General features: G+C 44.1%; 1 protein-coding gene across 17 annotated transcripts in view; it reads right to left on the bottom strand.

The window, feature by feature from the left end:
* The window catches only part of NEDD4L (NEDD4 like E3 ubiquitin protein ligase), a 356,397-nt gene that overhangs the window by 81,953 nt on the left and 247,297 nt on the right, over positions 1–27,147 (bottom strand). For all 17 annotated transcript variants that reach the window (XM_032293594.1, XM_032293592.1, XM_032293593.1 and 14 more), the window contains one exon: positions 3,044–3,094. In XM_032293594.1, coding sequence (XP_032149485.1) covers positions 3,044–3,094 — 51 coding nt within the window. The remainder of the gene's footprint in view (positions 1–3,043; positions 3,095–27,147) is intronic.

Below are 27,147 nucleotides of genomic sequence, written 5' to 3'. Positions count from 1 at the left end.
AACTCCATAAGTTTGAATTGTGCACTCATGAGAGGGAACCATCACCCTGCTACCAGCCATAAACTCAAGAGGGGTAAAAGGATGTTGATCAGCTGAGTTACCTTCAAGTACAGGCAGGGCATCAAACAATACCACCACTCTGAAAATGCCTCATCTAGGAAAATTAAAATTCCAGAGTGAGCCATAGTTAAGTGGCACATGACTGGGATTTAGAAAAATTTAATGTTTTAAAATAGTTGTCTCTGCCCCACTGCCTTTCCCAGGGATGAAGAAATTTTGTGGCTGGGCAAAGGTGGGATTGCTGGGGGCTCTAGGGGAAGGGGAGGCAGAGCTGACAAGTCAAGAGGCAGGTGCAACAGACAGATGGCTGCCAGAAATCTCTCTGTTAATACAGATCTTGAAGTTCTCTTTATCTCTAAATAATTAATAGATATGAATTATCAAATATATGAACTTTTAGGCAACGATCCGCTGAATTTAACAGACACATGTGAAAATGGTAGTTGAAAAAAGTCAACAATGACAGTCCAGTTACAGCTAAGTTTGCTCTTGGTCTCTCAATGTAAAAGCAAAAGGAGAGCCTGCTGTGTCTCCCAGGCTGGAGTGCAGTGGTACAACCACAGCAATGACCTCCCATGCTCAAGCGATCCTCCCACCTCGGCCTTCCAAATAGTTGGGACAACAGGCATGTGCCACCATGCTGGGTTAATCTTTAAGCTTTTCCACACAGGCAGGGTCTTGCTATGTTGCCCAGGCTGGTCTTGAACTCCTGGACTCAAGTGATCCTCCTGCCTTGGCCTCCCAAAGTGCTGGGATTACAGGCATGAGCCACCATGCCTGGTCTGCCTTTTAATCTAAAATTGGTTTTGACAAATTTTGAATCTACAGACTGTAAATAATCCACCTTGACAATGGTCATGTACCAACCAAGAACACAGCATTCACAAGTCACTCCACAAGATATATTCACAAGCTCCCACCCTCTTTAAATACTCACACTTGCATGCTATCACACAAAACAGAATGCCACTGTAATTTCCCCACAAGCATCCTATACACGTGACCAAACATACATATGAGAGCACCTGTAATCCTGAATTCAAAAGCCACGTGCATCCAGAACATGCTACTTGAATAAAGAACATATTGTCACGCCTCTCCTTTTGTTTTCTTTGTGGTCTGTCTCCCTGACTGTAGTTGGCTGCAAATAGCTAGTCAGTTTTAAGTATGGAGGTGACAGCACTCCACCACAAGTTTCCCTTTGGGCACATGTGTATAACTAGGAGCGCCCAGTCCTCTCTGGGCATTCACGGCTCCACCTCTGTAAACGCCCAGCTTCTATTCCTGCTCTGTGCCTCTGCACCACTTCCTTCTTTGAAGACTCACTGACCCTGCCTCCACTCGCAATCTAAAGCTAAACTCTTCCTTTGGCCGACTTGGTCTCGGAAGAGTCTTCTTCTATTCTCTGGGAGCCCTGCTCAACCTCTCAAGACCAAACCACTCGGTCACGCAGACAAAAGCTTGTTGGAGCAAGCTTTTTAAACATGTCACTTTGTCTCTTATAGAATATTGGAATATTTGCCTCTCCGAAAATAATTTCCCTTGGCCAAGATGTGGTTTTTACATTAGGGAAAGGATGGCTGGAGATGTCCATGAAATAGCTGGCCCATCAACCAACACGGTCTAAAAGAGTTAGACGATCACAACTTCAGCCTGAAGAACATAAACAGAAGACCTCCTGGTAGAGAAGTATGTGAGGTCTTTCCTCACAAAAGGTGAAACGGTCGCATCCTCCCAATGTGACCTGAAAAGAACAGTCAGGTTTCTGATGGCTCATGGAATAGGTCTCACGAAGAATCCCCACGCAGGCCCCCTCGTGTCACCCTGGAGCTTCAGATTTTTATAAAGAAACAAACAAAATATTTTAAGAATATCACTTTCACTTCCAATCCTTTGGAACCTTGCAAGCTTTCTTCCTTAACAGCTCCCCTGAGTGAGTAAGAGTAAATTACTTGCTATCACCTTCCTTCACAACACAGCTTCAAAGCTTCCTTGGAAAGATACAGTCTTTCTTGGTATTTAACATATGGAAACAGCCACAATTTCCAAACAGCAGGAAGCTTATGCTAGGGGGTTAAGTCGCTTTAGTTTATAGACTATTTATGCCACTTGCTCACACAAAGCATTTAAAAAAATAACACAATGGCCTTGTAAGGCAGAAACATTCACTGTTCCTCTCTCAGTTGCTACTTCTCTCGCCCTGTGCTGCGCAGGGAAGAAGGCAGGAGGAAGTCTGGGACAAGGTGGAAACTGAGGCTGGAATCGGAGATGCTGCTCTGCCTTCCTCAAGGCTTCCGGGTCTTACCCCCTAGTCTCTCTGCACTGCCTCCTGTTTCAGGTGACAGCCCTAACGCCTGTTACTAGTCAACAGTCTCGACTTCTCTGCTACTTTAAGCAGAGAGAAACGGCAGTACCGCCCATGCTAACTCGGTACATGTCCCAGCTAGGGTGGGTGTTCCCAGTTGACAAGTTCACTCAGAATGAACGGGCTCTTCTTTTGTCTCCATGCTCACAGAGAAAGCCAGACACCAAAATCTGGGAAATGCTGTCACAGCCTGTGTAGAGGTATCCGAGAGAAATGGCGTGTGCAATTCCAGACAAAGAGGGCAAACATCTGATGGGACCCGGAGGACGCATTAGGAAGCAGAGACACTGAGTGACGAGAAGGGAGGTCTGAGGGAAGGAGGTGTCTGTTTTGCAAGATGTGATACACAAAGTAGAGCAGCTGAAGTGCAGGAAAGAGAGGGAACTGGTGGAGGGAATGCACGCGCACAGCATAGCTCAGGCACCCTTGACTCTGACAGCCAGCTTCTCCTCCATCCCCTTCAAGGACCACTTTCCAGAAAGGACTAGGGCCACAGCACACATGCTTCAATTCAGTCTTCTCCACTGTGGTGAAGAAATACCACTCTGAAAATAGCCGACTACAAACAATTAGAAACCCCACCCCAGCACGCAGCATCAAACATGAGACTGTCCTTACCGGAAGGTGACTAAGGGGCACGTCCACCTGGCCCAGGAAATCGTCTCGTGTCTGTTAGGAAGAGAACAAAGAGTTAGCATTTCCATCTCTTCACTGAGCGTCAGCATTTCCTAAAAATGTTTTATCACGAATAGAGACAAAGGCCCAGGGCCTGGCGCTGGAATGCGGAGGGCGGAAGGCCCCAAGAGACACAAGTAACCATGCCCCAGGAGACCAGGAGCCTGTGTGCCTGGATGGAGATTCTGTTTGGTGTCTACTACTAAGCAGAACGCTAAGGAAGCCTCTGTAGAAGTTGGGAGAACATGATGAGTCAGGGAAGAGACAGGCTGGGCCACAGAGGGTTTGAGGGCATAGCTGGGCCCAGTTGAAAGAGAAGGTGGCAAAGAAATGCTGGGAACATTTTAACAAGTGTTTATTGATCCAATGCTAAAAACTAAAGAGCTTCTTGAATGCTGAGAGTCAAGGGAAAAAGTATATGGCCTAGTTATGGATACATCTTACAAACTGCATCTCACACACAAAAAATACATACACTTTTAAAATCCAGTAAATATACTGCTTTTTAATCTAGTCAGTTGCTTGAGAATCTACATTCAAGGATCAGGTCCTGCTAATTTTTGGATACATCATGCCTCTCATGGTCCCCATCTACCATACTGCATGTATCTCTCCCGACTTAAAAGAGGCCCAGGTGAATATCATTTGGAAACACAAACTAGTCCCCTCTCAGGTTCTGGGAAATCATGATTCAGCTCCGGGGTCACTGGCCTGGACTTCAGGGTGTCCGAGAGACCATGGTCACACTATATCCCTCAGTTACGGTGCCTGTGGCATGGCCTCTGATGTTTCGATGACCCCTGAAGAAAACTGGAACATAATGACTATTTGCCGCTTTCATGTAAAAATATGCAGCTGGTTCTACCACATTCAAAACGCATAAAAGCTAGGCAGTTCTTTAGATGTGATCAGATCAGTCCCATAGCTAGCTCAAGCCACCCAAGAAGGAATCCAGACTGCCTCATGCTGAACCCTGGCCTCTTATTTCTACTCTGCTAGTTTACAGAGAAAGTTTCTAATTCACAGATGCTACTTTCCAAGTGTACTTGAGAAGCATTCTCTTCTTCCATCTAAAAGGAAGCAGCAGGTAAATATGAATGAGATTTATAGAAATGTCTTGCTCCAGGCTTAGGAATTCCTTTTAGATAACTGAAAAAATTTCATGAACCGGAAAGCCATCTGTCTCCTCTAAACAATGCATAAAGGATAATAAAAAAAAAAATAAAAAATCAAAGTTACCACAGTTTGGGTATGCATGAAGAATGAGACTAGCCCCAATCTTTTTGATGAGCTTTTCACTTCTTTTGCTTTCTTAGCTGTATCTGCTACAACTCAATGTGGAGAGACCTAGTATAACGCGTTAAGGGGAGAAGCCCATGGATTCTGTATGTCTTACCAAGGGCAGCAGTCAGCAGAAGGCCTTGAGGATAACGACAGTCCTGCTATCCAGCTCTTAGACCTGATCACGCTGGCCCAGTGACTCACACCAATGACAATTAAATAAGGAGTTAGACAGTGTGCCTGTCTGTTCTCTATTTGGCTGATTTCACTATTTTTTTTTTTGAGACAGAGTCTTGCTCTCTTGCCCAGGCTGGAGTGCAGTGGTACGATCTGGGCTCACTACAATCTCAGCCTCCCAGGTTCAAGTGATTCTCCTGCCTCAGTCTCCTGAGTAATTGGGATGACAGGCATGAGCCACCACGTCGAGCTAATTTTTGTATTTTTAGCAGAGATGGGGTTTCACCACGTTAGCCAGGCTAGTCTTGAACTCCTCCCCCTCCAATGATCCATCTGCCTTCGCCTCCCAAAGTGCTAGGATTACAGGCATGAGTCACCACGCTTGGCCTGATTTTGCTATAATTTTAGAGCTAATATAAATATCAGTTAACTGTAATATAAGGAAATTCACTGAATATTGACAATAAATTGTCTGCTTAATGTGAGCAGAGCAGTGTGGCCACTTGCCCCCTTCTCCTCCTCCTCCTTCTCCTCCTGCTACGGCTGCTAACATGGGAAGGAAAAGACAGTCATCAGAAGGATAAGACAATCTTTTTTTTTTTGAGACAGAGTCTCACTCTTGTTACCCAGGCTGGAGTGCAATGGCGCGATCTCGGCTCACCGCAACCTCCATCTCCTGGGTTCAGGCAATTCTCCTGCCTCAGCCTCCTGAGTAGCTGGGATTACAGGCATGTGCTACCATGCCCAGCTAATTTTTTGTATTTTTAGTAGAGACGGGGTTTCACCATGTTGACCAGGATAGTCTCGATCTCTTGACCTCGTGATCCATCCGCCTCGGCCTCCCAAAGTGCTGGGATTACAGGCTTGAGCCACCGCGCCCGGCCTGGATAAGACAATCTTACTCAAAGTTGTTTCATAACCTGATAGCTCTGAAAGGCTACCCATGAATCATTAACCTAAGTGCATTTCAACAAAACTTCACAAAATACCTACATCCCCCTGTTGTTTTGCCAGGGAGATGTTTGCATTCTAAACTGATAAAACAGGTTAAAGCTTTGCCCAGACACCAAAAGACAGGCACCCAGTACTAATGGCTGGCAGCCGGTCTTTACATAGTGCTCATTCTCTGTGGGCTCTGTGCCAAGGCTGTGACTAGTCCTCAAAGCAACCTTCAGAGGTACAATGATTGTGCCCATTTTACAGATGGGAAACCTGAGGGGGTGTGTGGCCGAGGTGCCCTTAACTGACACTGTGTGCCGCATGTTGGCAACTGGCAGGAAAGCAAGATGGTGCCAGCTCTGGGCTTCCCACTGGTTGCTGGTTTTAAATGGTGCAGAGGAGAAGGGAGGGATTCTGATGAGGGCACAGTCGGATGAGACTTCAGAGGGTTCTGGCAAAATGCTTGCTTGCTCCATTATCTTTACACTACCTCCTACTCCAACTGTTCCTTTCCTTAAATGGAACACAGTTTACCGAATTCCCTGAGGTACTGCAAAGCCAGGAAACTTCACTTATACCTTACCACGTGTTCTCATTATGTTAAAAAAAAATTCTACAACAGTAAAAGATGAGGCAATTTCACCATTAACAAAAACAGAAAGCTCTTATTAGTTTACGTGAAGAGAGATGGAAATTGTTTTTGAAATAAAATAGGGATCAAGTACAGAAAAGCAGATGGTCAAAATCAATTGGCTTAAACTAGTGTTTCACCAGTCAATGGAAGTTGTAGTTGGTTGAGAGAACTAGGTATCAAAACATCCCATTCTTGCCAAAATTACAGAAAGTCGGGCAATGTAAAATATTTAGGTTAAGGAAACTACACCAATCAAAGACAAAAATGGCTTATGCCTGTAATCCCAGCCACTTTGGAAGGCTGAGGCAGGTGGATCACCTGAAGTCAGGAATTCAAGAGCACTCTGTCCAATATGGCGGAACCCTGTCTCTACTAACAATACAAAAATTAGCCAGGCGTGGTGGCTTGCACCTGTAGTTCCAGCTACTTGGGAGGTTGAGGGAGGAGAACTGCTTAAACCGGGAGGCAGGGCTTGCAGTGAGCTGAGATTGCATAACTTGTATTCCAGCCTAGGCAACAGAGCAAGACTCCATCTCAAAACAAAGCTGGTGCCTTTATGTGGAGGGGAGGAGCAGGTACGTTGAAGAAACACCTCTGATTGATGGTAAGAGGAACTGGGAGGTGTGCTAGCGTGCAGGATCCTGCCTGTGGGCCCTAGAGGGGCCATCACAGCACCATTAGGTCATCGCCACCACCGTGCAACATCTCATACCAACATTACAAAAGCATTCATCAAATCAATTTTTAATGATTTCCAATACAAAATTATTTCCAGCAAGCATCAAGTTACAAAACCAAATTAACTTCATCTCATACAGTGAGTACTGGTATTTCTTGTGGTTACTTTTAAGTGGTAAAATGCCTAATAGCCTACAAAACCAAATTAACTTCAACGCATAAGATGAATACTGGTATTTCTCATGGTTACTTTTAAGTGGTAAAATGCTGTCAATTTTCATGCCATTACCACCTGCCACACAATTCTCAAGGCTGAAAATACGCCTTTTAGCAACAAAATAATAAATGTTCCCTTCTAATGAGCCATCAAATATTTTCCCAGTGAAATTACAATGTAGAATGGAGCCCCTGAAATATGTCCTATCAGGTGAAACAAAAATTCATACTCCATTATTGGAAAAGTTAAATAAATAAACACATTAAACACTGTCTCTTTTAGCACTTACGCAGTAAATACTGATGAACTACATTCAGGATTGCCTTCCTCCCCTTTAAAAACCATTATTAAGCAAGAAGAAAGGGACAAGTGGGTGCCCTGTTCATGCAGAGGGGTATGCTGCTACCAGGGGTGGATGCTACCGTAACGTGAAGCTGGGGGCTATTACCATTGCTCCAGTGAAAGCGAATATAGTCTGTGAGCCTCTCCCCAGATGCATGTGCATGCCAGGTCAGAGCTGTCAGCACTGACGTGGACGCCTGGCTTAGATGTCCTTACAAAATACTCAAGACTCAATTTCTCAAAGAACACATTCATAAAAAAACAAAAACAAAAACACAGGGACTCTTGATCTTTAGGGTAGAACTGTACTTGAAGGATGTGATTAGAATCTTACTGCACACCAATAACCACCCCACCCTATTCCTTTCAAGACAGAGGTGGTGGTAACAGGGCTGGGTGCACAATGAAATTCACACAGAAGCTCAAAGGCAGAGCATCGGACTGTGCAGAAAGAAAAGCATTAAAGGAAGGAAGCGCCACCCACAGGTCACACTGGAGTCCTAAAGACCCCCATCTAGGGGCACAGGGGGCTGAGGCTGCAAGGAGCTATGATGGTGCCACTACACTCCAGCTGGGGCAACAGAGCAAAAGAACTGGTGATTCTTGGTAAAATGACCCATGTGTAATCCTGGAGCTATGTATCAAGGTAATAGTTTTTAAGTTGTGAGTTACAATTTTTTAAGTTGAGCATAATATAGAACAGAAAGTATCAGTGCCTCACATAAAACACAGGTATGTGCTATTTTAAGGAGCTCGTCTCAGTTACATACATACATAAATGCGTGTACTAAGTTGTGACCTAAGGTTAATAAGAATTAGAAAGCCACTCAACTACAGAAAATGAAAACCATCCACTATTACCAACTGCCTGGGGTTTCATCCTTAAAATCATTAAGCAGTGATTTCAAAAAACAAAAAAATAGGTTTAGAATTTCTTAAGACAAACGAAAGAGAATTGTAGAGAATCTGGAACATAAGTCGGACAATAAGAATGTAAGGAAAGCCAGCATATGATCTTTGTGTGTTACATATGGAGGTAAACATTACAGCTGCCTCTAACAGTAAGCCAGAAAAACCACCTGGGCTTTCCCAGCGGACTAGTGGACGCCCGGCTTAGATGTCCTCACAAAATACTCAAGATTCAATTTCTCAAAGAATACGTCCATTAAAAAAAAAGACAAAACCAAAAACACAGGACTTTTGATCTTTACGGTAGGTAGGACTATACTTGAAGGGTGTGATTAGAATCTTACTACACACTGATGACCACCACGCCGTCCTATTTCCCGTCAGCTGCTCCATTCCGAGCATAGGCTTCTGCAGGCTAGCCCCAGTGCCGACAGAGGCCCTCAGTAAAGCATGACACCAGCTTTGCCATTACAGAGAAAAGGAAGGAAGAATGTTCCTTTTCCTCCTTCCACTTGTCAGGCACATCAGCTTCTATCATGCAATCAGAGCAGGGCTGCGGTTCATGAAGAGGGGAAGAGTGAGTTCTGCTTCACCCACACTGGGCATTGCATAACCCGTGGAAGGTTTCTGCACCTGGGCGGAGCCTCTGCCTTTCAAGGTGAATTGCTTAAAAATATGTCACTGAAATTACCTTAATCAAATAATAGTCACGTGGCATTCAAATAAAGAAAAAAAATGGGATGACATATTTTCTGAATGCACATACTCCTGCCAAAATTCACTTTGTATGCACCAGAACACTAAACCCAAACAAAATTCAAGTACTTTTTGGTAAACACACACAGGGCTTTTATTCAGCCAGCTCCTCTGCCATTTAGTTTTTAAGAAGGGACAAAATCTGCCATTCAGTTACACAGAGTAAGGCGTGTCCTAGAGACACTGGTTCTTATTTATAACAACAAATAAGAGCTCCATGTCAACAAGGTGTCAGAGCAAATTTGCTGGACTTTTACAGGTCCCAGGAAAACCATGCTGGAAGGCAGCCGAACTCAACCCTGCAGGCTGTGCCTACAACCAGGAAGACCATCTATTTTGAGGAACACGCATTACTGAGGTTTAAAAAATAAAACTGAAGTCGGGGGTAGAGAGAGAGAGAGAGCGTGAGTGAGCGAGCACAATCAAAGACAACTGTGCTTGCACAGAGTACAGTAGCCTTGCAATAGCAGCCTGGCTTTAACCCCAAAGCACAACTAGACCAGTATGATCGGGGCTGTGAGAAGACCCTCCTTTGTGGGCTCAGAGGGAGTCCTGGTGGCTCCAGGTACTCGGCTATGACACCGGGGAATGAGGTGTGCCTGATGTCCCCGCCTCCCTTTGGGAGGGGTGGAGACGGTTCAAGAACACTCAGTTCTCTCTGCCCCGCTCCAAATATACGCATATCCCAGGTGCAGGGTCAACTGAGGGCCACAGGAATTATCATTTTTTGCAATAGAGCACTTGATAATCTGAACTTAAGACCCAGGAAACTGGGGGTGTGAACGCTGGGATAGGACTCTGACAATTCAATGCCCACGTGAGCAGCACGGTTGTGCTCAGGAGCTTTTCCATCAGCTCCTTCAGGCAGGGCTCAGCCACAGGCAGGAGGCTTCTCTCTCCACACAGCCTCATCTGGACTGTCCACAGTCCAAGTGCTCAGCAGCCACAGGGCCTGGGGGCTTTGCAGCTCTGGACGGGAAAGGACAACCCGGTTCTGTCACATAGCAGAGACATGAGCAGAATGCTGCAGGGACACCCTGGGGAAGTGACAGATTCTGTCACAGGAAGGCCAGGGATGACTGTGCAGGACAGAACTTCAAGCAGGTCCTGAGGCAGGAGTTTGCAGGAGGACTGAGCAGGGACAGGTGTGGCTACCACAAGACCATCCAGCTGAGGCTCGCTGACCAAAAGGTCCATGGCATTCAGGCACAGCCCTGTGGGGCAGTGGTGAGGAGGGAAGCTGAGGCTGGGCCTCAGGGTCCCATGTGGCTTGCTCTCTCAAGAGGACAGTCTCCTGGGGCAAGCAAAGATGCACGGGGACATGAAATAGGGAATAACTGGTACGGACTGTGTCCGAGAAAGGTCCCTGACCAGGAGACCTGACTGAAGGGAGAGCACCAAGGACAGTGCTGAGGACAATGCAAAGTCACCTAGCTCAGCACCGTGAGGGTGTGGCCCATTCAGGACATGGAAGGCACGGTGTCCTCACAGAAAGATTTCGATCAGGGATGCTTCTTGTCAGCAGGTGTTTGTTCAGTAGGTGATGAGGACATCAGGTAATACCCACTAAGGCCTCAGGGGCAGTGCCCATTAGGAGGACTGATAGCTGCAGACAGTTACTGACTTGATGAGGACACAAAGCACACGTGGAGGATGGCGGACTAAGAGTGACAGACACTCTCAGTACCACGCAGTATTGAGAAATGATTTGGATTTGGGTGAAAGTGAGCCTAAGCACGACAGGGGTTCAATTATCAAGCACTTATCTCGGTCGGGAGACCCCCACCCAGGCGGTGCTGAAGGAAATGAGAAGCAGATACCCAGGGAGAACAACAGAGGGGATCTATCCGGGGGACCAATGGCCTGAGCGTCTCAGGTGCTGACAGCTTTTCAGGTTGAAGGTCCCGAGCAGATTCTCATCCACGTATTTAGTTGCTCTTAGGTGATTCTTATTAATATACAGATGCTCTACATTTACTCATAAGAATATACCAAGTAGGCAGCTGTTATCCGTCTACCACTAATTACAAAGTATAAGGTATCCTCCGCAGAGAAGACATGGGGGCAGGTTAAACTTAACGTTCCTCAACGTTCAATGCCAGTTTTTACTTTTATTTCATTTTCATATTTATTGCTAAAAGCTCCTCCTCACACATCTCAAGGCATCTGAACCTCACAGTCTATCCATTGCCTGGCTGGCTCATAGTTGGGATGTGAGGAATGCCACCAGCCAACCAACAACAAGCTGAATGAGAATGAAAGTGCCCTGTGGTTTTAGTCTTGAGTAATTGCTGAAGGCTCTGAGCTAGAGTCAGATAGGTTTATGCAAGGACACTAGCTACCTTTTCATAAAGTTTCCATTAAACAGCCTCATTGTAAGCACTGGCATCCTAGGTGGATCTGTTGCAGGACTTTTCCTTAGTTCAGCTAAAGATGGGGTCCTTGTCACATGACCACAAAAAATCAGGTTTGCCATTTGAAGGGTGAGAAAAATGAGATTTATTGGACAAAAAGGAAAAAAGGGAAAATAGGAACTCTGCAAAGCTAGGGCCCTGCTAATGTGCATTCTGCCTCATAGACTGAATACCAGGTATCACCCAAGAAGAGGAGGGGCCAGGCTCCTTCTTGCTGCAAATGGCTCAAACTTCCCAAGGCTCCTCCCAGTGCACACTCCTCCTAGTGTGCAGGTGTGTCAGAGGTTCTTCCAGGAAGCCCTTTCCACCTGGCTGTCTCAGATCCTTTTTTCCTTTAGCCATATTTTGGCTGAAATCGCATCTCTGCCCAGTAGACTCCATCAAAGTTTGCTGGGGGAAAAGCTCCAGCTTTACTCTGGGGAGAAACTCAGGATTGGAAGGCATAACAAACCAACCTGTAGCTCATCTATCATGTGCTAAACACCACTATAAGGAGGTTAAGAAACCTGGCTAGGCACAGTGGCTCATGCCTGTAAGCCTGGCACTTTTGGAGGTGGGCGAATCACCTGAGGTCAGGAGTTTGAGACCAGCCTGGCCAACATGGTGAAATCCCATCTCAACTAAAAATACAAAAATTAGCTGGGTCTGGTGGCAGATGCCTGCAAACTAAGCTACTCGGGAGGCTGAGGCAGGAGAATTGCTTGAACCCAGGAGGTGGAGGTTGCAGTGAGCCAAGATCACACCACTACACTTTAGCCTAGGAGACGAGAGTAAAAATCTGTCTCAAAAAAAAAAAAAAAAGAAAGAAAGAAAGAAACTTGCCCAAGGTCACCAAGCTAGTAGAGAGTGGTCCAAACACGAACCCAGGCAGTCTTCCATCGTGATGTAGAATCTGTACTTCATGCACCAGAGTTGTAAGGAAAACATGAGCAGGCTCCTCCAATCTCTGCTCAAAAATCCAAGTATGCTATGTTGCTGCCCCCAACTCCATATACCCTCATGGATTATGCTTGCCAAATCTTGCACGTGCCCTTCTTCCCCCACCTATATTTTAATATAAAAACGAAATGAGTAATGTATAAGCCTGAAAGAAAAAACAAATAGAACTGAATAGTTTTTATTCTTTTACTTCACCATCTCCAATGTCCCCTACCCCCAATACCTTTTAAAGCAGAATTCTTCAAACTGCAGCATGCACAGCCCTGGGGATACATGAAGACTTTCCAGGGGACTTGGACGTGGACATTTCTAAAGAAATAATTTTCTAGATCCTTCCATATGTCCTCTTCCCTGAAACTGATCTGGCCTGAGAATAGTGCTTGCCTTCTGTGGCTCTCCTTTCCTGCTTCCCCCTCCTAAATCACAACCCTCCATCCCTGCCTTTCTAAAGAAAGAGGTACTCCTCATCCTTCTTGAATCTTACACCATGGTCTACTTTGCTGGGTATAAAAGCCTCTGGAGGACAAAATGAATGAAGGAACAGAATCTATCATAAAGTCAACCACTAGGTTGTTATTACAACATTTCCTAAAAACTCCTAAGCAGTTAAAGCCCAGTACCCCTTCCCCACCCCACACCACATAACAATTTTAGATGACAGCAAAGGAAAAGAAAAATTCCTTCTTTCCACACATAAGGTTGATGAGAAGAGTGTGTAGAAGACAACTTCAAAGCTTTGTAAAAAAAATTAAACAAAAGATAATATGTATTTTGAAAGTGTACTATATAAAACAAGGGTTAGGAGAAACTTTCATTAATTAGATATCAGAGTCTAGCAGGTGCTCATTTAGGCACAGAGTATGGGCCTCCTTCTCCCCACAATCCACTGAAGACACACGAAGAAACAGGGCCCAACACACTCTTTTTCTAGTCTCGTTATGACACAGTAACACCAGCAGGTACCTGAGCAGAACGTGCAGCACTGAGGTGTGCTGTTAACCAGCGGTGCCCAGGCTTGCTTCAACATTGCAATCCCCTACAAAGTTCTAAAATCACTGTACCCTCAGAAAATAAAATTTCTGGTAGAGCGGCTCAGTTGTAGGTGTGATTTAAAAGCCGTCTATCTTATTCGAATTTTTGGTCAGAGACGACAACCACTGAGTAAGGCTACCCATTTATCTTGTTCACAAAGAGAAACTATAATTACCTTTTAAACTAGTGGAGTGACACTGATCAGCAAACTGACACTAAACTGCAATCTCCAAGTATACAACAGGTTCCCCTCCTGCTCCAGCTTGGGTCTCTGCTGTACCTCCATGGAGGTAAAAATAACTGTCTGGGCCCAGAATGCAGATGAGACGCAGAAGACGGTGCATTTCTAATGGCCCCTGTTTGGAACCCTAGCCCTCTGGCCTGATAGGGCTGGGATATTAATAGGAGTAAGATTCACAGGCGCACAAAGAACAGGAATTTCACTATCATGGCCAAGGGATACCTGCCTGCCACTCTAATACTGGGGCTAAAAAGACAAATCCCATTTCAAAATAGAATCAGAGAATGTGATCCTTAGGAGTGACCTCAGAAGTCACTTACTGCAACACACATCTTAGACATGTATCCTCATCTGTTTCTGCTTTCGAGCGGTTGCTCACCCTGTTTAGCTCTGAACATCATCAGTGATGGGGAGCTAACTACCTAAAGGGGTTGTGGAAAGGGGATGGGTTTTGGACACATAGATGGCTAGTATAAAATCCCATCTCTATCCAGAAGTAGCTGAAAAACCAAAGGAAAGTTTCACAATCACCAAAGATCAATCTCATCCCAAGTGAGGATAAAAACCACTTTACCTTGCACAGTCATTGATATTAAATGGAACAACTAGATTCAACAAATGTTCTTTCTTTTCTAACTGAGACAGAGTCTTGTCATGTTGCCCAGGCTGAAGTGCAGTGTCACAAACAGCTTACTGTAGTCTCAAACTCATGGGTCCAAGCGATCCCTCCCACTTCAGCTTCCTGAGTAGCTAACACTACAACAGGCACGTACTATCACGTCAGGTTAATTTTTAAAGTTTTTTTTTCTTTTGGTAGGGACAGGGTCTTGTCCAGGTGGTCTCAAAGTCCTGGGCTTAAGTGATCCTCCCACCACAGCTTCCCTAAGTGCTGGCATCACAGGTATGAGCCACTGCCCCTGGCCAATAAATGTTACTTCTGACTAGGGTATCTCAAACTCAGCATCATTACCATTTGGGGCTAGATAATTCTTTGCTGTGGGGGCTGTCCTATGCTTCGTAAGGTATTTGGAAGCATCTCTGGCCTCTGCTCACTAGATATAGCAGCAACTCTCACACCTCTGTTTGGTGCAATCCAAAACTGTCAAATGTTCCTGTGGGGCGGGTGGGGAGGCAGGGGAAGAAGTGCTTCCAGTTAAGGACTACTGTCCAATCCTGCTCCCTCCCTTCCACTCTGGAAGGTGTCCATTCCATCTCTGGGCAATTCTATAAGAACGTTCTATAATCTGGTGTTATTTTTCTTTACCTCCTATCTCCTTGAAACATCAAAAGAAAAGGAATGTAAGTTTCTGTAACTAGAAAGTGGCAGGGCTAGGATTTGAACCAGAATCTCTTCCACTTAACACTCAAGAATGAAACAGATTTTCACTCTAACACTCAAGAGTGAAAGAGTTATTTGTTTCCATTATTTCTTAGCGGCTAATTTCTACCATGGGACAAGATGGCCTAATTTGAAGAAAGTTATATTCTTATCCTCTAGCTGCTTTTTCTTTTGCCTCCAGAGTAGTCAAAAAAGGATCTGCAAGCAAAGCCCCATGTATCAGAGTATTTCCTAATTAATGGGTAAAACGGAGAGTGTGACATAATTCACTATGTGGCTGCCAGGAAAATCCCTGAGAAGCTGAGACCAAAGCTGAGCTCCTTGCATGAATGAGTTGCGTTTAAGATCAAGAGGCAACAGCTACACAGTTTCCAGAACAAGGAGCCAGGCTACACAGTGCTGTAATTGGGAGCACACAGTGGAGGTGGCATCAAAGCCACGAAAGCCCAGAAACATGAGGGGAAATGTGAAGGTGCTTTAGAGAAAAGCCCCAGAGGAGCAAAATGTCCCAAATATTCGCTTCAATGTCGCATCAAAAGTCTTCAACATTCAAACTACGGAAGGCAATAGAACGAGCATCCTAGGCACCAAGCGTTGACTCTTTATGTCTCAAAACACAAGATCAACCTGGGAGAGAAAAGTTCCATTCATTACTCATGACTTTTTCCAAGAATCCCTGGGAGCTACAATTCAAGTGCCCATGCTTGCAAAAAGTGGTTGTGCACCCCTGCCATCTGGGAGAAGGGCTGCCCAGTGCTGACGGCAGGTGCATCCTTCACTTTTGCACTCCAATGCCTCTCTTGTCTCACTAGTCCCAGTCCTGAAACCCACTTCTGTTGCACCATATGCCCTCCACCAATGACTACAAGGTGGGAGAGAGACAAGGAAAGCACGATCTCTAAGAAGTACATCATCTCGATGTATCTGTTCAAAACCACAGGTGGAGATCTGAAGTACGCCATGGGAGGGGTCCTCCCAGGCCTGGGGCACAGAGCCTTGGGTACTATTCCTTGTTGGGAATGCGCAAACTAAATGGGCACCAATACTTCCCTGGACGAGGGTTCTCACCTGGAAAATGGGGCTAAGACCATCTGCACGTTCTATTTCATAAACTGCTACATATCTCAGATGTCAGGGTATATGACAGGCTGCTGCAAATTACTACTGAATGTTATTAAGCTACTGTTAATGAATATTTTCAATGGACTGTTGAGAAATAGAGGGGTTGTGGGTCCCTGCCAGGACTGGCCAACTGGAAAGCATACAGCGATTTTCAGAAAGCCAGTGGTTCAATTAATCTGGTCTCCAATGAAGGAACTGTTGTATTGCAGAGTTCAGAGTGTGCAATTTGAGAAACCCTGTTCTGTCCTGTGAGGACGAAGTATATGAAAGATCTTTAAAAAGTGGGATGGAATGTTATAAAGTAATTATCCCTTAAAAAATAACTTCATGAAGCAATAAAAGGTACCATAAAAAGCAAGATGCAAGACTAAATAAAGCTAAAAAGCTTGGTCTAACCTCAATACGGGGACACTCTCTTGGGATTTTAGAAATGACTTTTCTTTAAAACATTATCTGATGACAAGCTATTCACCAATGTATAGACATGTTACCCTCAGGAGGCCATTTACGTATATGCTGGCTGTATGAAACATAAAGCCTATAATCCCAAAGAAAATTGTTTCATCAACAGTAATCCTCAGGCTAGACTACAAAAGATTCTGAAATCTACAAAGTAACTGGGACACCAAGCAGCACTAACCCAGGAGCTTCAGTTACATTCTCTCACCATGCTGAGGTTCTTAGTGAATACCCCTATCACTGGGGCAGGGCCACAAGAGGACACGATGCGTCCCTTCATACTTCCAAGCGCACACTGGTGGGCACCTCGATTGTACCTGTCGGGAACCAAAGGCCATAGCACCAGTGGTAACTCACCTCTGATGACAGAGCTGGGCCGGCAGTTTCTTGGTCATCCTAAACATTAATGGGTGTTCTGTATTCAACTCCATGACATTTAAATGTTTTTCATTTAAAAAAATTTTTTAAAATTTTGAGACAGTCTCGCTCTGTCGCCCAGGTTAGAGTGCAGTGGTGTGATCTTGGCTCACTACAATCTCCACCTTCTGAGTTCAAGTGATTCTCCTGCCTCAGCCTTCTGAGTAACTGGGATTACAGGCGCCCACCACCGTGCCTGGCTAATTTTTGTATTTTTAGTAGAGATGGTGTTTCACCATCTTGGCCACAAGGTCAAACTCCCGACCTTGTGATCCACCACCTCAATCTCCCAAAGTGCTGGGATTACCGGTGTGAGCCACTACACCCTGCTTAACTTCAATGATATTTCAATGGCTAGAACTAAGGCCTCAGAAATACCCACCACATTTCTATCTTATGATTCACAGCCAACTGCGTGAAAAGCACAGGCTGCTCCAACAATCACAGGGACCCTGCACAACTGTTCAGCTGTGCTCTCTATGATCCTCAGGAAGCTCCCTAGCCTCTCTGAGCACCTCTCAAGTCGGAATAATAGTTTGTAATACAATGCATTATTAGAGGAATCGTGAAGATATGCACAAAACCAGCATAAGGCCTTGATGACAGCAGATGTCTGAGGGGTAAATTAAACTGTTATTCTACAGAGTACCTCCCTGGAAAGAAAACCAGTGTGTGTGACACACTGCAGGCTGTATGTAGGAGCTGATCTATACAGTCACAGCTCTAAATTACATAGATGATTCCCACATAATTCCTACCCTTCCCATTGATCGAAGCACCCAATTTCATTAAAATTAAACTTCCAGTGACTACATTCACGGGCTATTACTAGAACACGAGGAGGAAAAGGAGTCAGTGAATAGCAATGACCCAGGAGTTCAGTTACTCTGGTCTAAACTGATACATTCAGACACTTAAATGAGCTCTGTAAGTTGTCATTCTTTTATTGACTTCATCATTTGAACTCTTCTTTCATAACTGAAAGGAAAGAGTACTGAGAGAGTTAAAGGAACCTGGTGTCTAACACAGTATGGAACCCAAGGAAAATCACTTAAACTTTCTGTGCTGTATTTCCATCACAAAATGTGGGGCTAAGGCTCAGCAGTTCCAAGGTTCTTTATACGTGTACAGTTTTCAGAGCTGATGAAATACACCTTGCTGTAATAATATCAGTTTCCTTTGCCCTTACTGTCTATTTTGGACAAAGTTTAACTGAAAAAGTTTCTGTAATAATCTGTAAATCAAGCAACATGCCTGGACTTTCAATGTAGAAACTGAGGAGCAAATCTAGCAAAGCACACAGAGCCGCACACAGGGGCAACTCTTGCCCACTGAGCCACAGACTCGTTCATCCTGGAACCCCGTGTGCCTAACAGAGCCCAGCAGATACTGGAATTCGGTAATACTGCACCGAACTGACCTGGGATTCTCTGATTGCCATGTGCAAAAAACTCCAAGCATGGTCTCTACAGAGTTCCTCTGTTCCTATTCCTGAATAATTCTGAGAACTGAGTGCTGGGAAAGACAGCAAAAAGAGTGAGGCTCCGTATTCTTTCTCTCTATTCCTAACCCTGAACCTTTTTGGATGGTGACTTGGTACAGTTATTTAACTTCTCTGAGCCCCAGCTTCTACATCTGCAAAGTGAGGATAACAATTGCAAAGTGGGGATAACACTGAGAGGTATTTGGGGAGGATGAGCCTGGGAGAGGACAGGTGTACAAGATATAAGGTAGTATTAAACCCAAATACAACCTCACAAGTACAAAGTCCTGCAAAATTTCCATTTAAGCTTGGGGTAATAACTCTCCTGTTTGCATCACACAATTAACTTTAGGCTATAAATCAACAACAACTATTAGCATATACAAGGCACTCACCACTCTGCGGCCAGCACTATTCTAAGAGCTTTGCACAAGCTAGCTCACTTAATCCTCACAGCCACCTTATAAGGTAGATGCTATCTATCCTGGTGTTACAAAAGAGCATAGTAAACACAGAAAGGCCTAGTAACGTGTCCAGGGTCACGCTGTGAGTAAGCAGTGGAGCCAAGATCTAAATTCTTACGCATGACAACATGTACAGTCTCTTAAGTCATGGATGTGGCTGATTTTACTTTTCATTATAAAACCTCCAATTCTTGTGGGGTTTTTTTTCTTTTTGCTGGATAAAAATCTTACCCAGACATGGGCACATTCTTGATCATTCCTTGGGGAGCTAGTCATTGTAACATGTGGCAGATCATAAACGGACCATTTAAGCATTCGGAGAATAAATTATAAATCTGAGCCTCACTTTGGATGCCATCTTGAGAAAAGCTGAGAACAGCTGATCATGAAACTCTTAAAATCTTATTTTAAAAAAATGACACCAGAAAGCTTTTTTGCAACTCTCCATTATCCCAACCCCAATTCATCTCCCAAAGGGGCCAGGATTGGGGAGGAGACTGCCTATCTAATTATATCTCTTTCAGGCCCTATCTGTAAAAGCAGTCAATATGTGGGTAAATTGATTCTACCCATCCAGAGAAGGCAATTTAGGGCATTTCAAAGCCACAGTAAACGGCAACAAGTGCCAAATAGAAACTAAAATACATTCAGTGTAGACAAAGGTACTACACTGAATTTTAATCAAAACAAAGGTTTTGATTCATTAAAATACATACTGTATTTTTCTTTTCAGGCATCAGTCTGTCAAAGAAATACCTTGTTGTCTGGCAGCCAAGAAATATATCAATGTTATTCATATGCTAAGCTGCAATTCAAGAAGTCAAGGGGACAAAAATACACTTGTTTCAGCCAACCACAGTCTCTGCATCTCTCCCCTCACCCTGCAAAGGGAACCAAACACAGAAGGTGACACTTGTATAAAGACACCGATGTAGCACCCTCTCAAATAGCTTATCACGCGGGATGCACACGGTGTACAAACAATTAGCAGCTTTGTGTAGGAGGAATCCTCTTTTATATCCTTGAAATTCAAGTGAGAATGTCTAATAACACAGAATCATAAACTCCAGAATGAGTACTGTGCATACAAGACCAAAGCGTGTTGAGCCACAAGCCTTCTTCAGCCTTAGTACATGTGTATATAAATGTCCATATTCTAGTTTAGGAGTGAAAGTCAATGCAAACATTCAAGGGATGTGATTAAAGATAATATTTAGAAGGCAACTGTCATCAATTCAATGTGATGGCTAAGTAATTCTCAGTCATATCATGAATCAGTATTAGCTACAGCCAGCAACTTAATCACTTATTTATTTATTTTTGCTTTTTGCTGGAAGAAATAATATGCTATGCTGCAATTCAAGAGGACAAAAATACAGTGAGATGTTGTCATATAAAATGTAATTTAGGAGCCTGTTCTATATCCAAGGTGAAATGATATCCCCAGAAATGTCTGTCATCATGTGCTCAATAGAATGAACCAGATAGAACAGCTATTACTTAGAAGTACTGCACTAAAGAGAGCCCATAAACTCACCCAGTCCACAAACATTTTTTTAAAGGAAAAAAAGGGAGAGAGAAGGCAAAGACAAACTTTAAGGCAATGTTCCAAACACTGCACATGCATTATTTCATTTCATCGTCTAAATAATCCGAAGGCAGAAACCATTATTAGTCCTATTTTGAAAATCAGAAAAGTGTGGTTTCAAAAAGTTAAGTAATTTGCCCAAGTCATACGGTAAATCAAGCCCTAACTGTGTAGTGGAAAATTCAGGGCTATCTTCTATATTGTGCTGCAGATTTTACTAAAATAACCAGGGTTCCAGAGATAAGCTGAACATCAGGCATTCCAGAATATTATCAGTATCATGCATTACAACCCAAAGAGATTCAGGTTCCCTTAAAACATACACAGAAAAAAATTTCTTTCTTTTATAGGGATATTTCCATAATTTACACATATGACATTCATGTAGATGGAGTGAACTAGCATAAATTCAAATTACCCAAAATGGTACAACATAGTATCATAGATTCATCTACTGGAAATGTAAGTCTCCTTGACTTTATTCCCAGGTGGTATCACTAATTTAGATGACTATAATCATACTTGTTAGCCCAGAGACATTAGTTTTTAATTGCTTCCCTTCAACCATTTAAATTGCTATTTTACTGGAGAAAAAGCCACTGAAGAATGGAAAAAGGGATCACTGAAGCACAACAGGGAAGAGTAATCAACACAGAAAGGTGCACCTGCAAGAGGTGGCTCCTGGGAAAAGACTCAGAGACAGTGAAAAATTATGGAACAGGAACAGTCAAATGGTGGGTTGCGTGTGACCATCGAAATCTCTCTCTGGTCAACTGTTTCAGGACACAGAGGCACCAATCAAGAGAACAGACACGGGGGCTTGCAGGGACACTTGTGACTGCATTTAGGGCCCACCTGGCTCATCCAGGACAATCCCTCATCTCAGGACTCTTCATTTAATCACATCTGCAAAGGCATTTTGAGGTAAGGCATTGTTGATACGTTCCAGGGGTCGGGACCTGATAAATCTGTGGGCCAGTTTTCAGCCTACTCTCTCCTATTTGGGAGATGGGGACTCAGACGTTCACTGCTGGTGCCACTATCTGGCTCTCAGGATCAAACACGGCCTTTTTCTTATGACTAATTTTACACGTGTGTCTTCTCTTCCAACAAAACCACAAGCAACCTCAGGGCAAGCAGAGTTTTATGTGTCTCTGTATCTCCCACAATGCTAAGCAACAGCACCAACATGTAGTATATTCTCAATAATCACTCAACCCAGCTGCAGGGTAAGATATCCCTGTAGGGCAGAATCTGAATATTTTGACGCTCTCATCTGTAAGCTGCCCCACCCTTGTTGAAAGTGGGAGACAATAGGCTGATTACTGGCCCACAAAATGGATTAGGTCCTGACCCCTGCAACTTGTCAATGTGACCTTACATGAAAACGCCTTTGCAGACGTGACTAAATGAAGGGTCCTGAGATGGGGGATTGCCTTGGACTCTAAATGTAGTATGTAGCCACAAGTGTCCTTTTTTTTTTTTTTGAGACAGTCTCACTCTATTGCATAGACTGGAGTGCAGTAGCATGATCTCGGCTCACTGCAACCTCTACCTCCTGGGTTCAAGCAATTTTCATGCCTCAGCCTTGCAAGTAGCTGGGATTACAGGTGAGCGCCAACACACCTAATTAATTGTTTTGTTTTTTTTTTTTTTTTGGAGATGGAGTCTTGCTCTGTTGCCCAGGCTGGACTGCAGTGGCACAATCTCAGCTCACTGCAACCTCTACCTTCCAGGTTCAAGCAATTCTCCTGCCTCGGCCTCCTGAATAGATGGAATTACAGGCACGCGCCACCACACCCAGCCAATTTTTGTATTTTTAGTGGAGATGGGGTTTCACCATGTTGGCCAGGCTGGCCTCAAACTCCTGACCTCAGGTGATCCTCCTGCCTTAGCCCACAAGTGTCCATGTAAGAGAGATTTAGAGGGAGATCTGACACAGCAGAGGAGGCAAGGCAGCCACAGTGGCAGGGGCTGGTGCCCGCTGGCAGCACCCAGGGCAATGGGCAGAAGCGCTCCTAGAGGTTCTGGAGAGGGTGCAGCCCTGCGGACATCCTGACTTCAGTCCACTGACACCTGCTTTGAAGTGGCCTCCAAAACCGCCAGAGGATAAATGTCTGTTGTTTTAAGCCGAACTGGTAGTAGTTTGGGACAGCAGCCCTAGGAAACTCAGATATAGACAAAGACCAGTCAGGCTTTGCTCCAAAGCCCGCTTTAGGAAGAAAAGAGCTGGCAGGCTGGGTGATAGACACCTCATCCCTGGATCAACTAGGAAGCTTCTGCGAGACTGAATTGCATGAGGCAACCTCCTTCTGAACTAACAGCGTCTTGAGGTTCCTTGTAAACATTTGGGTATCACTAAAAATAAAAATGCAACCTGTCGGTGAAACTCAAATTCCATGCGAGAGATCAGGAGACTGTGTGAAGGCCTGCCCCAAAGTGATCTGACAACTGTGGTATGACTCCCGTCCCGGGGCACACACAAGCTCCCTCTGTCTTGCCCAAATCCTTCTGGTCTGTGCCCACACACAGGAGTAGCTTTCTTGCTGGAAAACCCAAGGCAGTAAAAAATAAAATACTGTTTCACTCACCAAACCAAACCCCTTCAAAAGTCTGCTTTAAACAACTGTCGCCCCTAACCACTCCCCAAAAATAAACCTGTAGATTCTGAAGAAAATCTCTACTATCTGCCATGAATCTCCCCTAAACAAACCTTGCCCCCATTTTGTTTGCCTGCCCTGGGTGCCGAAGTGCAGCTGTGGATGGTTGTGTATCTGCTTACACAGAATCTGTTCCTATCATCCGTCTTCACAGCACGGCACCCGAGCATGCAGCTGATACACCGGGACCACTCAACATGACACCCAGCTCAGAAAACTCTGCTTTCTGAGGCTATACAATTGATTGAGATATCTGAAACACTGAAGTACTGAAATTTCATTTAAACTATTTTTTAAAAAGCTCATAGCAGCTTTATTCATAATTGCCAAAAGTTGGAAGCAACTCAAATGTCCTTCAGTAGGTAAATGACTAACTAAGCGGTGGCATTTCCAAACAGTGGATTATCTCAGCACTACAAAGAAATGAGCTACCAGGCCATGAAAAGGCACAGATGAACCTTAAATGCGTATTACTAAGTAAAAGATGCCACTGTGAAAAGGCTACATACACACTGCATTATTCTACCAGCTGTATGACATCCTGGAAGAGGCAGCACTGTGAAACTCAGTAAAAGGATCAGTGGTTGCCAGGGTTTAGGGGCATGGGAGGGATGAACAGGTAAAGCACAGATGATTTTTACGGCAGTGAAATTATTCTATATTATACTACAATAGTGGACACATGTCATTATAAATTTGTCCAAACCCACAGCATATACAACACCAAGAGTGAGCCCTAGGGTAAACTATGGACTTTAGTTGATGTGTCAATGTCGGCTCATTAACTGTAACAAACGTACCACTCTAGTGGGGGATGCTGATGATGAGGGGGGCTGTGTCTGCGTGGGGGAAATATATGAGAAATCTGTGCCTTCCTTTCAATTTTGCTCTGAACCTAAAATTGCTCCAAAAAATTAAAGTCAATTTAAAAAGAAAAAGGAAAAAAAGCTCCAGTGGCCAACCAAATGATTTTTTTGGTATCTGCTGTATTATTACTTTAATGTAGCCTAAATAATGGAGACCATTAGTTAAAAACAGTAAGAACACAAATACATAACGTGAAAAATCACTTGAGACTGCGTGCACTTTGGGAGGCTGAGGCAGGAGAATTGCCTAAGGCCAGGAGTTCAAGACCAGCCTGGGCAATGGAACAAACGCCTGTCTCTACAAAAAGTTTTAAAAAATAAAAATAAAAATTAAAAAAAAAAAAACAAAGAAAGGAAAATCACTTCAACTCCTTTTACCTATGAGCTCAAAAAATGAAAGGAAAAAAATCAACCTGGTCTGGGTATTTAACTGAATAAAAAAATGAGAATGCCACAGAAAAACAAGTACTTGTGGAACGAAAATCACGTATTTGTAGCTGCTGGTTTTTTAAAAAGCAACAGTTTTTGTTCATTTCAGAGCCATATTTTTATTTAGCTACTTCCTAAGAAATCTGTGTGAACAGCTGCTTGGTTAAAGAATAAAATACTGAATTTAGAGCCATTCAGTGAGATTCTCCCCATCACCCCACCACCCTAGCTACAACTTACTCTAAAAAATACATGGATGCCAAAATTAGTCAGTACCCAACCAAATTCAATAGCCTTGATAAGAAATCCTACCATGGATTGTGACAGCCTTCTCATTTATCTTGGTTATCTAAATTAAGTAGGAAAATATGTCCAGAAAGTGGTGGAAAGGGGAATCCTTGGGTTTATTTAGGAAGAAAGCAGCAAGCAGAAAGTGTGATGTGTATTTCCGTGATATTGATTCCTTATCAGATTTCCCATTTGCCAAAGTGAAAGGCTGGTATAACAGTTAGACAAAATAGGTGTTCATGGCACCAAAGACACCTGGTGTGTGGAAAACTTCATAATACCAAAATTTCCTGGTTGGTCACGGTGGTTCATGCCTGCAATCCCAACACTTTGGGAGGTCAGGGTGGGAGGACACATGAGCCCAGGAGTTCAAGATCAGTCTGGGCAAATAGTGAGAACACATCTCTACAAAAAATACAATAATTAGGCATGGTGGCATATGCCTGTGGTCTCAGCTACTTGAGAGGCTGAGGTGGGAGGACTGCTTGAGCTCAAGAGGAAGAGGCTGCAGTGAGCTGAGAGTGCATCACTCATCACTCTTTTCCAGCCTGAGTGACAAGAGCAAGACCTACCTCAAAAAAATTTTTTTCCTTACTCAGAGTAAACAGAAGATCTTATAAACAACTCATGAGAACCCATTATTACACACCAGAAAACATATGAGTCAAAGGTAATCAGATGTTTTGCAAAGACTAGGTTACGTTAATTAAAACTTTAAATAAACAACAGCATTAAGTAAACAGCAGTTTATTATTACATGATCATAGCACATGGCTGATGTATTCTTCAGAAGCAACAGCTTTATTGTACACAACCTGGGTTATTAAAATTACTGCGCCTTTTTACAACATTGAAGCATACGGTAATTATCCCATATGCAACAGCTGATGTCTTCTTGCTGTTCCAAAGAGGGATTTATTACTATTCCAGACGATAACTTGTTCTTTAAACTAAAAACCAGCTAGACTGGTGCATTAACTACACTGGCATGGATTTTCCCAAGGACACAAGCCATTTCTCATCACAGCTTCATAAAATAATTTGATCCATCAGTGAATGAAGAAGAGTCCATGGATACAATTAACCCCCATCTGAAAAAAGCAAATCCATGGCATGTAGCAGCTAGTCACCAACCAAATTTGCTCTGGGAAAGAACAATTCCTCTTGTATTATTTGACAAGTTTGAGGAATTAATCTCAAATTCCTGGACATAATGAAGTTGGATACGATAAAAACCCAGGAAAATGACATGAGAGAAAAATACAACCTTAGGTACATCCTAGCCCAAAGACAAGCTAATACATTTCGGGCTCTCAGTAACCTAAATACATAAAAGACAGCAAAAAACAATGTGGTTGTCCGTTCACGTGCCTCATAAATATTTTATGGATCTAAAGATATCACCTTCCAGACTGACTTCTACTTAACAGGCAAGTGTTTATTTAGGACACTGTATGTAATCCAAGCATCCAAAGAATATCAACATTTCAGAGTTTACATTCCAAATACTTCTTTGTACTAAGACGTAATGTATTATAAACTCTTTCATTCAACATTTGATGAGAATTTAATCATGTGTAAAGCATTATACTAGAACATAAGGGGATGAGAAAAGGCATAAAACAATCCCTGGCGTCACAAGAGCTTGGAGAAAAGGATGCAAAAGGAGACATATATAGAACCATCTATAAATACAAGATAGAGTGTAATGTGAGCCAGGAGCAAGGTAAAAATAAAGTACTACGGGAGAGTAGAGGAGTGAGACCATGACTAGGGTGGCGGTGGCCCAGGAAACCCTTCGATGGGAAGAGGGGTTGAGAAATGGGGCAGGGGGTGAAGTGGGGACACCCCCCCAGGGCGAGCCTGTGGAAAGTGACACCCACTGGGGTGGTGAAAGCCCCAGAGAGCAGAAAGGGAATGCCACCCAGGAGAGGACAGCCTGACCTGGGGTGGCGTAGGGAGTGCCTTGAGCCATTGGTCTCCTCTTGGAGGGAAAGGGGAAGCCACAGAGGCAGCAGTGAGAGTGGACGCTGAGGCTGAAGAACTACTCAGGGTCAGTGTGCCTCCAAGGAGCACTGGTAGCCACGTGGCCCTGGATGGGAACCAGGGTCAGTGCCTCCAAGCAGCCCTGGCAGCCACTTGGCCCTGGGTAGGAACCAGGGTCAGTGCCTCCAAGGAGCCCTGGCAGCCACTTGGCCCTGGGTGGGAGCTTGCGGTTGAGCCTTCCGTGAGCTTTGATGGTTGAAGCCCAGTCTACCAGCCAGCCAGCTCCTCCTGCATGTATTAGAGGGCACCCAAGGCTGTGCATCAAGTGCTCACCCTTGTCCTTTAGGCGTGTGATGGGTGCCTCTCACGGACTCCCCTGCCCCCAGA

The sequence above is a fragment of the Sapajus apella genome, unplaced genomic scaffold (assembly GCF_009761245.1).
Source record: "Sapajus apella isolate SASKATOON/1434 unplaced genomic scaffold, GSC_monkey_1.0 scaffold30, whole genome shotgun sequence".
NCBI lineage: Eukaryota > Metazoa > Chordata > Mammalia > Primates > Cebidae > Sapajus > Sapajus apella.
Note: the sequence above shows the minus strand (reverse complement) of the source record. Positions and strands in the feature narration are given on the sequence as shown.